This window comes from Sorex araneus, chromosome 9 (genome assembly GCF_027595985.1).
Source record: "Sorex araneus isolate mSorAra2 chromosome 9, mSorAra2.pri, whole genome shotgun sequence".
Lineage (NCBI taxonomy): Eukaryota > Metazoa > Chordata > Mammalia > Eulipotyphla > Soricidae > Sorex > Sorex araneus.
The window spans coordinates 27,034,513-27,048,900 of NC_073310.1; the positions used below are offsets into that span (position 1 = coordinate 27,034,513).

General features: G+C 48.4%; 1 protein-coding gene across 1 annotated transcript in view; it reads right to left on the reverse strand.

Moving 5' to 3' along the window:
• EDARADD (EDAR associated via death domain) overlaps positions 1 to 14,013 on the reverse strand; it is a 70,119-nt gene extending 56,106 nt beyond the window's left edge. The window contains exons 1-2 of the mRNA XM_004620363.2: positions 13,889 to 14,013; positions 2,620 to 2,678 (exon numbers count right to left, since the gene is read on the reverse strand). Of these exons, the coding sequence (XP_004620420.2) occupies positions 2,620 to 2,678; positions 13,889 to 13,919 (90 nt within the window). The 5' untranslated portion in view covers positions 13,920 to 14,013. The remainder of the gene's footprint in view (positions 1 to 2,619; positions 2,679 to 13,888) is intronic.
• Positions 14,014 to 14,388: the final 375 nt, after the last annotated feature.

The window sequence follows — 14,388 nt, forward strand, 5'->3', positions numbered from 1 at the left end:
AAATTAAGATTCAGAATGTTTCAACACCTGAAAATGATCCCTCGTGCTCTTTTGCGGACAATTCTGTCATCCTCTCTCCAGACCTCAGCAACCACGGTCTAACCCTCTGAACTGGTCTTTTCACAGAAATAAAATTATACAAGATGTGGCTTGCTTGCTTGCTTTTTTTCCACTGCTGCTTGGGCTGCTTCCAACATGGGAAACTCACCTCCTCCCCCATGCCTCTTTCATGCCCCTTCTACATGTATAATATGGGCAGTGCCCATTTCCGTCTATTGAGAATTCAAAGTGACAATACTCCAGAGATTCCGAGATACACAGACACTTGCACTCAGACACTCACACTAAGAAACACCGACACTCACACTCAGACACACAGACACTCACACTCACTCAGACACTCACACTCAGACACTCAAACTCAGACACTCACACTCAGACACTCAAACTCAGACACTCACACTCAGACAGACTGACATTCACACTGAGACACCCAGACACTCTCACTCAGACACTCAGACTAAAACAGTCACACTAGGATACTGACACTCAGACACAGAGACACTCACATTCAGACACTCAGACACTCACACTGAGACACACTGACACTCAAATTCACACAGACACTCACACTCAGACACTCACACTCGGACACTCACACTCGGACACTCACACTCGGACACACAGACACTCACGCTCAGATACTCAGACACTCAACTCAGACACTCAGACACTCACACTCACATACAGACATTCACACTCAGACACCCAGATACTCATACTCAGACACTCACACTGTGACACTTACACTCAGACACTCACACTCAAACACACACACTCAGACACACATTCAGACACTCAAACACACAGACACTCACACTCAGTCACTCTCAGACACTCAGAGACTCACACTCAGATACTCAGACACTCAACTCAGACACTTAGACACTCACATTCAGACATTTGCACTCAGACACTCACAGTCAAACACTCAGACACTCACACTCAGACACTCACTCACACTCAGATGCTCAGGCACTCACACTCAGGCACTCACACTTAGACACTCAGACACTCACAGATGCTCAGACACTCACACTGAGATGCTCAGAAACTCAGACACACAGACACTCACACAGAGACACTCAGGTACTCACACTCAGACACTCAGAAACTCACGCTCAGACCCTCACACTGAGACAGACAGACACTCACACTCAGACACTCAGACTGAGTGAGAGTGTTTTAATCTGAGTGCCTGAGTGTCTGAATGTGATTGTCTAAGTGTGTGTGTGTGTGTGTGTGTGTGTGTGTGTGTGTGTGTGTGTGTGTGGCAGGAGCCTGTGCATGTAGCTGTGCTCACCCTTCCTCCTTGATCTGCCTCAGGCATCACCCCTGGCTCAGGGCTCAGCAGACCGTAGGTGGTGCTGAAGATCGAACTCAGGCCAGGTCTGCAGCTATACGCAAAGCAAGCACCTGGCCTGCTAAACTGACTCTCGGACCCTGAACACTACCTTCTTATGGGAACAAACAGAAAGCATTCCCAACTGCACCAGAGGCTACTACCATGCCCTGGGATATTCCAGAGCCTCTCCTTCCCCGGTAGGAGAATGCAAGTATCCCCTGCTTTTGCAAAGACTGCTCAATGTGTGTGTGTGGGGGGTCTCCAAGTGGCACTCAGGAACCAAGGAGCCCCTCAGCCAATCCCGTGGTTTAATGTGCGGGTCTGAGGATGTGGTGCTGCTCAGGCTCACAGTGCTCAGGCTCAGCCACCCCAGCAGGGCTGATCTTGATGGTGGGGGCGGGGGGAGGGGGTTGCACCATATGGTTCCAGGGATCAAAATGGTGTTGGCAGCATGGAAGGCGTATACTCTGACCACCGTCCAATCTCTTTGGTCCCCCAGAAAGATTGCCCTGAGTACTAGAGCGTAGGTCTAGTATTCAGCCCTGAGTTCGTCTGGATGTGGCAAGAAGAGAAAAGGGAAAAGAAGAGGGAAGAGGAGAAGAGGGGATGAGAGGGGAGTAGGAGGGGCTAAGGGGAGGGGAGTGGAAGGAGGTGGGAAGGGAAGGATGGGGTGGGGGAAGTGGAGGAAAAGGGACTGGCGGAGAGGAGATGAGAGGAGAGAAGAGGGGGAAGGGGAGAAGAAGGAAGGGGGAAGAAGAGGAGAGGGGAACGGAAAGGAGAGGAGAAAGAAAGGGAAAGGGAGGTGAGGGAGGGAAGGGGAGAGGTGGGGTAGGGAGTGGAGAAGAGGGGAGTGGAGGAGAGGAATTACCGCTGATTTCTGGAGCAGGAGAGATTACACAGTGAGCAAGGCATTTGCCTTGCATGCTGCCAACCTGGGTTTGATCGCTGCTCTCTCACATGGTCCTCTGAGCCCCACCAGGAGAGATCCCAGACCTAGAACTCAGAAGCACGCCCTGGGTACCACCCAGCATGACCCACTCCTCCAAAGGAAACAGACCAAAAAGATCGCCTCTAAAACCATGACATGATAAGGAAATTTATCTTAGAAAATATCATCGTGGGATTTCCAATCTTTTTACTGAGTAATAAAGATTAAAGCAATAACCTGGGAGAAAAACAGAATATGTCCCTGTGAATAGACATGTGTAGCCTACCATATGAAACGATAAAGTGCTGGGGTCTGTGTCTTCCACTGGCTCCTTCACCATGTGATCTGAAAAACAGACACAAACACACACAAAAAAAGGGAGAATGCTTTGTTTTCTTTTTTTAAAATTTAAAAGCACAAATGTGTCCTCTGATAATGATCCTTAATACAAAAGAAAGGATACCTCCAGCAGGTAGGAGAAAACATATTTTTGATAAGTGATGGAGAGAAAATTAGAAGGAATAGAATCAAACAGCATCAAAAAAAGAGATAAACACAATAAGTTTTATTTTTCAAATCACCAGATGTTTTACTAAACATTGACTCATGTGCATTAACTCACAGTGACAAAATTCCACAAATTATGTAGCTATGACATTAAAAAATCTTGCATATTAGAATTTGACTGATCCTTTGAGAAGGAATTTTTAAATTCTGACTTCTGTTCCTTTCAGCAATTTATTTTTATCATCTTAAAATATTAGCCACCAATGTTCCAGAGATTTTGTACATGAAGTGATGCAGGTTAAATCCCTAACACCACAAGTCCTAAGCACTGTAGGTCCCCAAACACTGACACTGTAGCCCTGGAGGACCCTAGCATCTCGGGTCCCAAGCAGCGATGCATCCTCAACTGAACATCTGGTATTTTGACTGAGTATCACCGGGAGGGACTTCTAGATCCCCGGAGCACTACCAAAAATACAATATTTACTTCAAGATGAGTTTATGTGAATTGTAATAATAATAATAATAATAGCACTCCAACAAAGTTTTAGCAAACCAAAAGTGATCTTACATTTGTGGAATATAAAATAACATAATATGAGACTGACACCCAAAGACAGTAGACACAAGAGCTAGGAATATTCCTCCATACTTGGAAGCCTGCCTCATGAGCCGGGGGAGAAGGCAGCTGGAATAGAGAAGGGATCACTAAGTCAATGACGGTTAGAGGAATCGTTTGAGATGGGAGATGTGTGTTGAAAGTAGATAAAGGACCAAACGTGATAGCCTCTCAGTATCTATAATGAAAACCATAATGCCCATAAGTTGAGAGAGAGTATAGGGAAAATTGTCTGCATGGAGGCAGAGGGAGGGCTGGAAAGTGGGGTGGGTAATACTGGGGATATTGGTGGTGGGGAATGTGCACTGGTGGAGGTATGAGTGTTTGATAACTGTTTGACTGAAACTCAAACATGAAAGTTTTGTAACTGCATCTTACGGTGATTCGATAAAAAAAAAATCTTTTTTTCTTATGTTTTTCCCACTTGTGGCATTGAAGGAACTTTATGAGAAAATATAGTAAAATGTATGGGTTGAGGTTAACGTCACTGCTAGATTTTATGAGTTTATACATTGGAAAAAAGTCACCCCTTTTCCAAGAGAGGGGAACTTTTTTCTTTTCTTTTTTTCTTTCCTCTTCTTTTCTTTTCTTTTCTTTTCTTTTCTTTTCTTTTCTCTTTTCTTCTCTTTCTTTCATCCTTCCTTCCTTCCTTCCTTCCTTCCTTTCTTCCTTCCTTCCTTCGATTCCTATTATGGCTTTTGGATCACCCACCTGGCAATGTTCAGGGGTTACTCCTAGCTCTGCATTCAGAAAGTACTTTTTAAAAAAAATTTATTGAATCGCTGTGAGATAGTTTCAAGCTTTCATGTTTGGGTTACAGTCACACAATGATCAAATACCCATCCCTCCACCAGTGCACATTCCCCACCACCAATATTCCCGGTATACCCCCCTTTCCCACCCTCCCCCTGCCTCCATGGCAGACAATATTCCCCTTACTCTCTCTCTACTTTTGGGCATTATGGCTTGCAACACAGACACCGAGAGGTCATCATGTTTGGCCCATTATCTACTTTCAGAAAGTACTCTTGATGGTGCTCAGGGAACCATATGGGATGCCAGGAATTGAACTGGGTCAGTCACATGCAAGGCAAGCTCTTTCTACCCACTGTGCCACCTCTCTAGCCACAAGAAAGGGGAACCTTTTATACAACATCTGTTGGAAGAGTACTTGAGATTTGTGCAGTGTACAACTTACTCAGTGTGGCACCCTTGGGCCAGTCCAGAGTCCACTTTCATTTGTTTTGCCCTTTACATTCTTGCTAACTTCTGTAAACCAGGCACTCAGTCACAGAATGCCATCAGGGGCTCCAAAAGCCACGCCAGGCTATATACTGAGATGACAGCCATGCCAGTGCTCATTCAACGTTCCTCTTCAGAGCATGTGTCAGAGCTGCCCGCATTTCCCTACCAGTGGGTGTGGACATTTCCAATGCAGAAGCAGTGTGAAGAAACCTCTCTTTGTTTGGTTTCTGACAATAAGCCACAGAAGATGCTAAGGAAGTGGGGCCCAGAGAAGCGGGGGCGCATGGGAGAGAGCATTTGCCTGTATCCTCCATGGGGTACATGTTTGCAGCTTCACCTGTGGTGACTGACAGCGCCCAGCCACAGCGGGGTGGGATATTTAAGTCCAGAAGGATGAACTGAAGTTAGCCAGGAGCAAGCATAGGGTAGAAGAAAGCATTCAAGGCAGAAGGAACAGCATCGGTGAAAGGATCAAGATAGAGAAGAACATATTTAAATGTCTTTCAGAGAGGTACTGCCAGACGTGTGCTGAACTGTCTAGCTTTTCCTCTTTGTTTTTCATTCTGGTTCCTGCCTGGAAGAAGCTAGTAGGTTAAGTCTTTTCTTCTCTCCTCTTACCACAGTTTCATCTGCACCCAAACTAACTGGATGCTAATGTGGCAAAACCCTCATGGTAGTTAGGGGCACCATCTCCTCAGGTGAAACTCCACATACGACTTTAACTTTCCCCAGACTAGCGATCTGCTGTTGACCAGAAGTCTTCCTGATAACAGTCTATGAACTCGCCTTTCATATGTCATACATGTCATATGTGTGCCTTCTTTATTTCTGTTTGTTTTTGAGTAGGGGGGACACTCCCCACTCTGTGCTCAGAGGTCACTCATGATGGTGCTCAGGGGAACATGTGCTGCCACACATGAAGCCCAGGCCTCTGCATGCAAAGCACGGCTCAGCCCACTGGGCTCTCTTTCCAGCCCCTTGCAGAATATTCTTAAAACCAGAAGCTAGAGCAAAGAAAGGGTTACTGAGAAAATCCATAATGAAGAGAAAACACATTGGGAGTACTGTGCTGTAGTCATCAATAGATAAACACACATCATGCATTTACATGACATGCAAAGGAACCTACAGACTTCAAAGCCATGTTGACCAAGGGTCGCTTTAAAGCATTTCTTCCCTAGGTGTGATATTTTGCAGGTATGGACAACAGTGGGCTCTCAGTGGGCTGTGAAGGCCTCAGTGCATGGAGCTGAGTGACCACTGGAACAGGTTTCCTAAACGTGCTTGACAGCAGCTCTGTACTGCCCACTCTACTACAACTGATGCTGTTTCTGAGAGAAAAAAACATAGGATAGGAAGGAAGAAGATAAAAAGCAAAGGAGGAGGGAATGAAGGAGAATGCTGGTTACACACAAGGTGAGGAAGCAAGGGGAAAACTTCACATGGAAGGAACGTGGGCTTGGGCACAGGAGGCCCCACACTGCACTCACCCACTGGTGAGAGCTCTTGGGCTGACCTTGAACTAATGCTAGAATGACCTTGGACAAGCCCAGAAATGTGACCCTGGATAATGCAAGTAATCATCTGTAGCCTGGGGCTCTTTATTTGTAATGAGAGGTGCCAGGTCACCGTTTCCCACATTTAGGAGCCAAGGTCACTTTGGCCCAGCATGGATTGGGGATCACCAGGCCACAGGGATTGGCTCTTTCTGGCCTCTCCCCCAGGTTGGGGGCTTCATGAGTGTGTCCCCGGATTGGGAGGCAAGTAAGACAACATGGACTTGAGGACCCTAAGCCTCTTGCTGCGGTCTGGCGTCTGGGAAACCAAAACGAATTGAAGGTGACAAGGTCATGTTGAATGGAGAGGTTTCATAGGACAAAGTCTGAGGGCCAACAGAAAGGCAACATGTTTCAAAGCTGAATAGAGAAGCCTTTCCAGGTCTTTCATTATTTTTCACTCAAACTCATATGACAGCAGCCATCTCTGCCATTGCTCAGGTGTGGATGAAGTTTTTCCTTTGAGTTATTGCCAAACAAGGCCCAGCTCGCTGGGGCCCCCTGCACTTTGTCTAATTCTACGTCTTCTTGGGCAGTTGTTTCCATTCACATGCAACTGCCTTAATTTTGTTTTTTGTTTTTTGTTTGTTTTTTGCTTTTTTGCTTTTTGGGTCACACCTGGAGATGCTCAGGGCTTACTCCTGGCTTTGCACTCAGGAATCGCTCCTGGCGGTGCTCAGGGGATCATATGGGATGCTAGGAATCGAACCCAGGTTGGCTGCGTGCAGGGCAAATGCCCTATCCACTGTGCTATCCTCCAGCCCCCAACAACTACCTTAAATCTCCCAAGCCCCACCTGGTGGAAGCAGGGAGGCGACTCAGAGGATGGATCCTGGTTATTTCAGTGTTGGGCAGTACGAAGTTGTCCTAATGTATTTCTGAGAGCTCTGGAAGCTGCACATTTGTGATAGTAAGTACAAAATTACAGTTTATTTAGAAGCTTTAAAGTGTTGGGTTGTTTAGTTTTGTTTTTACAGGATTCAGGTAATAGCAGGCTGGGTTCCCGGACAAGGCTCTGATACCCGATGGGACGTGGGGCACAAAGGAGCCAACACAGAAAGGGGGACCAGGTGAGCTTGCAGGCATCAAAACAGCAGCTAGGTAGTGCAGGTGGGGGGACCATCCTCCTGCTCCTGTAGTCAGACTGGATCAGGGGGTATCTTCTCCCAAAGTTGCTGTCAGTATCCTGGACTCTGACTCTGAGTAAGGTGTGGATCACCCCAAATGAGCAGGCAACCCATGGACATCACATGAGTATCTTCTGAAAGATCCTCAAAATACTTGAGTAGGTCATGGGGACAGATACAACAAGGCCCTGCGTGGGGGCAGCTGGCCTGACTCTCAGGCATGTCAGGAAGGAATAAGAATCGTGGGTTGCAGTCACCTGTGCGACCAGGCTCTAAGTGTCAAGGCTGTGATGTTCTGGGGTGAAGACAGAGCCATCACAGGCCCTTCTGGCTCAAGGAGGGTTCCCCCTAGGTATCCGCCTCTTCAGGTGAGATACTAGATAAGGAAAGGCCCGGTCACCTAGTACTTAGAGTCTGCCTGGTGTACACACAGCCTCCACTCCTTCTCTCTGAACCCTGGGAAAGACAAAAGGGTCCCTTCATTTTTGACATAATTTTTTTCTGGCCCAAGGTCACAGAAAAAAAGTGAAAGTCAAAATCTGGATCTAAGATTTCCTGGCTTTCAAATCTGTTGTTCTCTACTACATTCGAAACGAGGTTCATGCCCTTATCACCCATCAGGCTTTCCTGGGGGAAACTCTGTGTCTAAACACTCCTTTTAATTTAAAAAAAAAATTATTTTAGGGGGCTGGAGCGATAGCACAGCGGGTAGGGCGTTTGCCTTGCACGCGGCCAACCCGGGTTCAATTCCCAGCATCCCATATGGTCCCCCGAGCACCTCCAGGAGTGATTCCTGAGTGCATGAGCCAGGAGTAACCTCTGTGCATCGTCAGGTGTGACCCAAAGACCAAAAAAAAAAACCCAATTTGTTTTAGAGGCACCGCCCAAGCAGGGGATCAGGGCCACTCCTGGTGATATTTAACCAAGTAGTCTGCACTGTCCATTCGTGGCTCTGGTGATACTGTTGCACACCAGCCCAGAAGTGCTGGAGGTCACTGTGTTACTGGATCTGGAAAGCCACACTCCCTGGATGCCTAAGATATCTCCCCCACTCCCAAATAGCTCATGGGTAGAAGGGTTATGATCACACAGGACTATACCCCACTCCAGTGAACTTACTTTAACTTGATCATTACTCTAAAAGCTCTGGTTCCAACAAAGGTCATGTTCTGAGGGATGAGGGATTAGGATGCCAGCATAATTGGAGTGGAGACAGTTCAATCTGCAACAGCTCACTTACTCTCTGACCTCCGGAGGTTATGCCTCTGCCACATGCAAAGTACAGCCACTCAGGCCAGGGATCTGGCTCAGAGGAGCCGAGCCCATGTATGAGCAAGGTCCTGAGTATGACCCCTGGCATCAGATGGCATTTTAGCACCTCTTGGCATAGCTCAGGTGACTGCCACAAATGACGCCAGGTATGGTCTTGGTGCACAACTCAGCACCAGGTCCTGAGCACTTTATTACCAGGCACTTCAATATCGGCATTGCCAGGAGTGGTCCCTCAACTCTTCTACCCCGAACAACACAGGAGAGGCACCTATTTTTTAAAAGGCACAACGTATTTAATCCAAAATCCCCAACACCCTCACCATTCCAGTGACAACTCCAAATGCAAAATCTGCCATTCACAGAAAGACCCAAATCTCATCATGGACTCAGCAGAATCTCTGCAGGAGCCAGGAGCCTGGCCCCACTTCTGGCTGCTTCTTCAGAAGGCAGCACTGCTTATTAACCGACACACACACACACACACACACACACACTGCTTATTAACCAACACACACATACACACACACACATCCTGGTGCCCAGCAGCTTCGATGTCACATTCTGACACCTCCCTTGATTAGTCATGTTAGATGAGGGCCAACAGTTCCTCAGGACAGTTTCTCAAAGTCAGTTCAAAGACTCCCCTGGAAAGATGTCGTTTGGGAGAAAACAAAGAGAGAAGCATGTCAGAGCTTCCCGGCTCTCCTTAAACGTCACACTCACAAAGGGGCCTTTGTGCTTTCTAGAAAAGAGTGGAGGGCACTACCTTCAGCCTGTGATTTCGGAGCTAATTTAGCTGCTATCTGTTGGGAGAGTCAGACTAATTATGATGACTGTTATTTGTACCAGAGCTTTTCTTTTGACCTTCCAGGGCTGCCAATTAAACAGGCCTCGAATCCTCACCATAACTAGGATTCCAGAAGCTCACAGGACAGCAGAAGAACCACAACCACGTAGCCATGCAGACACGCTGGCTGATTTCTCTTCTCTCAGTTTTGTTTTTTTTTCCACAACCTCACTTTGTCATCTTAAGACCTCAGAGCAAGGGTTGATCCTTCTGAGAGAGAACCAAGCATCAGGAGGGTGTGCTCCTGCAGCATCTCTCAGGGGGTGGCAAAGCACAAGGGCTCCCTCCTACAAAGAGAGGGACAGGGGAGAGAGGAAGAGGCTGGTGAAACATAGGTGTGAAAGAGGAGACTCAGACGAGGGAAATTTTGCAGGCTAGAGAGGAGAAAGCAGAGAAAGCAAAGACTTGATAAGAAAGGAAAAGAAACAGTGGCATGGAGAGGAAAAACAGGAGAAGTAGGGCAGGAGGAGAAAACCAAAACCTGCCTCCACGTTGGTAATCTGTGAATGATTATAGGTTAATCTCACTTTTCAACCAACGGTCCCTCTGAAAGCAGTGCCCCCTGGGTTCTGACTTCAGCTCCAGTGCTGCTGGGGTTCATGAGGCAGGCAGGTGGCCTCAGGTCAATTTCCTTAGTACAAAACATTGTTCTTAGAATCAAATTCATGATAGCATCATAATAATACATTTACACTTCTCTTATTGCATATAAGATAAACATCTTTCTCAGTTATCAGTGCTCATCTCACAAACAAGTTCCTAGGACTAAGATGGGAGGCTTTCCTGTTTGCAGTTGGAAGCTTATGTTTTATATTTCTCCTTCACTCCTAGTTAGCCAGAGCTGACGATGTTTTGGACACTATGTTTGAAATTAAGTTTTGGAATAAAACAGAGGAGATGAGCAATGGTCTAACCAAAAGCTAAAGAGTGCAGGGGCTGGAGTGATAGCACAGCGGGGAGGGCGTTTGCCTTGCACGCGGCCGACCTGGGTTCAAATCCCAGCATCCCATATGGTCCCCTGAGCACCGCCAGGAGTAATTCCTGAGTGCAGAGCCAGGAGTAACCCCTGTGCATAGCCAGGTGTGACCCAAAAACCAAAAAAAAAAAAAAAGTGCAGTGTGGCAGTGTGAGACATTGATGAAATAATCACGGAAATGCCAGTGAGTGCTGGAAAGGGGAGGTGTGAAATAACTGAGAGCGGGTAACATAGGGCTGGATCTAGATCCTTTTTTAAATAGGGGTCACCCCAGCAGCGCTCAGAGAGCACAAAACAATGTCATATAGCAGTGCAGTGCAAAGGTCCTGTGGTGCTTAGAGGACACCATTGTCACTGCAGCAGTGCTGGGCAGTGGCAAACAATCCTGGGGATCAAATCCAGAGCCTCTCACATGCCAGGCAGGAGCTCTACCATCTGAGCTATCTCCTTAGCCTAGGTAATATTTGGGGGCCTCCTAAGCAGTTCTCAGGAAGTCGAGGGGCCTAGTTGAAAGTTTTTGGTCTAGTTCAGTGCAAAAGCCCAAGGGTGCGATGCTGCTTGGCCCCTGTAGTTCCGGGCCAGGCCATACTCAGTGGTGCTGAGGGCCTCGGAGGGCATGTCTGATGATGCTCAAGGGACAAGGTGATACGGGACACTGAGCCTAGTGGGCACCTGAACCACTGTACTATCTCCTGGCCCTGCTGGATGACTTTTAAGTTGAAATTGGGAAAAGGCAAGGAGTCAGGGGGGCTTCCCAGTGGCAGAAGCCGACTGTACCCTGTTCTGGGAAGCAGGGGTCCAAGGCTCTCGAGCAAACACCATGAGAATGTGAGACAGGTGGTGCCAGATGTACAGGGCGGAAACTCTCAAAAGAGGGAAGATCAGGTAGAAAGTCAGTGCAGGTGTCTATAGAGGTCACATTAGCCACCTTTTGGTGAGCGAGAAAGGAGAAGACAGGAGTGGGAGGGAAAACACCCGTGGGAGCTGAGGATAGGAAATCAAGCCACGGCTGTGCAACTTGGTCTGGGGGTGAAGTGAAAACTCAGTTTAGCAAATGCCACAACATGGAAGGAGCAGGCCCGTGGATTCTGATACATTATAAATAAATTGTAGAGCTAATTTGCAGTCTTAGAAAAGGAAGACGTTTATACACCTGAGTACATCCTCCTAGAAACACATCTCTTATTGCTAGGAGCTCCAAATGAGTAAGGGCAAGGAGGACAGTCTTCAAATGCCTGAAAATGTTCTTCCACATTTCTGGAAGGAACTAGGCAAGTCCTACTGAGGAGCCCCAACTCTGTAAAAAAAAAGGCAACAAGATTGCACCTATGGGGTGGTTTAAACTCATAAAACCTAGGAGACAGTCTCTTCTGCCAGAGCCCCATTCACATCACACCCTCAGCACTCACCATGTCACAGGTGCTGGATTTCAAAGTCCTTTTGTTACAAATTGCCTGTTTGTTTCAGGCTGTGAGCATCCCTACATCCTGTGTCAAGCATCATCACCGGAATTCTGAACCCTGTCATTTAAGATCCTATTGGCTGCTCTGGTGGCCTCATCACATGCGAACCCTTGAGGGAGGCTTTCAACACACTGAATTGCTATTTGACCTTGCCTTTTGGTACCACTGATTTGGGGACTATTTTACGTTTATTCGCAATTTATTTTCCATGGCCAACTGAGAAAATGCTTACCATTCCCTACCTGATGAATAATTTAGGGTTTGCTTTGCAAACCACAGGCAATGAGGACCAGAGTGATAGTATAACAGGTAAGTTGGTGGTAAGCCCGGTTTGGATCCCCAGCACCACATATGGTCCTAAGTCCTGTCAGAATTGATCCTTGAGTGTAGAGCTGGGAGTAAGTCCTGAGCACCTCTGGGTGTGGCCTGAAACACCAAAAAATGTAGGGGGAGAAAGAAAGAAAGAAAGAAAGAAAGAAAGAAAGAAAGAAAGAAAGAAAGAAAGAAAGAAAGAAAGAAAGAAAGAAAGAAAGAAAGAAAGAGAGAGAGAGAAAGAAAGAAAGAAAGAAAGAGAGAGAGAGAGAGAGAAAGAAAGAAAGAAAGAAAGAAAGAAAGAAAGAAAGAAAGAAAGAAAGAGAGAAAGAGAGGAAAGAGAGAAAGAAAGAGAGAAAGAGAGAAAGAAAGAGAGAAAGAAAGAAAGAAAGAAAGAAAGAAAGAAAGAAAGAAAGAAAGAAAGAAAGAAAGAAAGAAAGAAAGGGAAAGAAAGAGAGGAAAGAAAGAAAGAAAGAAAGAAAGAAGAAAGAAAGAAAGAAAGAAAGAAAGAAAGAAAGAAAGAAAGAAAGAAAGAAAGAAAGAAAGAAAGAAAGAAAGAGAGAAAGAGAGAAAGAAAGAAAGAAAGAAAGAAAGAAAGAAAGAAAGAGAGAAAGAGAGGAAAGAAAGAAAGAAAGAAAGAAAGAAAGAGAGAGAGAAAGGAAGGAAGAAAGAAAGAAAGAAAGAAAGAAAGAAAGAAAGAAAGAAAGAAAGAAAGAAAGAAAGAAAGAAAGAAAGAAAGAAAGAAAGAAAGAAAGAAAGAAAGAAAGAAAAGAAAGGGAGAAACTAGGAAGGGGAGGGAGGGGAGGAAGGAAGGAAGAGGAAGGAAGGAAGGAAGGAAGGAAGGAAGGAAGGAAGGAAGGAAGGAAGGAAGGAAGGAAGGAAGGAACCCCAGAACATCACACGTCAACAGAGACCAGGCCAGATGGTCTGTCATTCATCCTATGTTCTACTAACCTTCAGCTGAGGTCAGGCTTAGGTTATGGGAGAGCAAGAATAGAAATTTTAAAAGATGAGATCGGCGGATGATTTTACTCTCAAGCGAGAAACTGAGCAGAAAATCCAGATCTGGGTCTCAGGCAAGGAGCACACAACTGTTTCAACCCCCAGACAGAACTCGAGGCCGTTCTAAGCACGAATCTCCCCCACAGGTGGGATCTAACCTGCAGAAGAAGGTGGGCAGGGCCTGCTGGTGCGGCGAACGCAGGTTTGTGCAAGCGCTCGGAGGGCCATTATTCAGCGCAAACGCAGAAAAGCCAAGTGAGGCCAGCGGAAAAGTGAGACCGCGTGGGAGCGGGGAGAAAGGGAGCCCCGGGAAGAACCTGCTGCCCGACGGTCGGGGGACACTGCCTTCCACCCGGGCGCCCGATCCAGAGCGAACGCGGCCCGGCCCGCTGAGTGGGAGGCGGGAGGAAGGGTCCCGGCCCCGCGTGGAGTGGCGGGGACCCCGCGCCGCGGGTGCTGGGGCGCTCCGCGGGGTGACGGCGGGGAGGGCACGGCCGCTGTCGCCCGGTGCGCCCCTGCGGGAACCGGGTTCGGAGTCGTCCGACGGCGCCCCCCCGGGGGTCATCACAGCCGCCGGCCCCGGGTGGGCACTCGGGGCCGCGGTCCCCGCTCCCGGTGCGTCACTTTACCTGCGCGCAGAGGGTCGTCCGGAGCAGCCATGGGGGCGGCAGGGAGGCGCCCAGCGAGCAGAGCGCGACGTCGGGGCTGCCACGGTCCTGCGGGAACACTGAGCCCTGCGCCAACGGTGCGCGCCGCCGCCGCTCCTGCTCCTGCTCCTCCTGCTCCTCCTGCTCCTCCTCCTCCTCCTCCCTCCTACTCCTCCTCCCGCTCCTCCCGCTCCTCCTCCGAGGCTCCCCGGCTCCCCGCTCCTTCCTCGCGCTCACTTCCTGCCTCTTCTCGGCGCGGCCCTGGGGCCCTCCCTCCGGGGGCAGCGGGGCCCGGGCTGCGGCGTCGGGAGGGCAGCCCCCCCGCCCCGCGCGCGTCCGGGGCGTCCCGCGCCCCAGCAGAGGGCGTCCTTCGTGCCCCCTCTCCGGGTCCCCCCCCCCCCGCCGCGCCCGAGGGGGGCTGCTGGGGAAGGAGGGCGTCGCTCGGTTGCAAGCCCGCGGCAGGCGCGGCGGGGCTGATACCG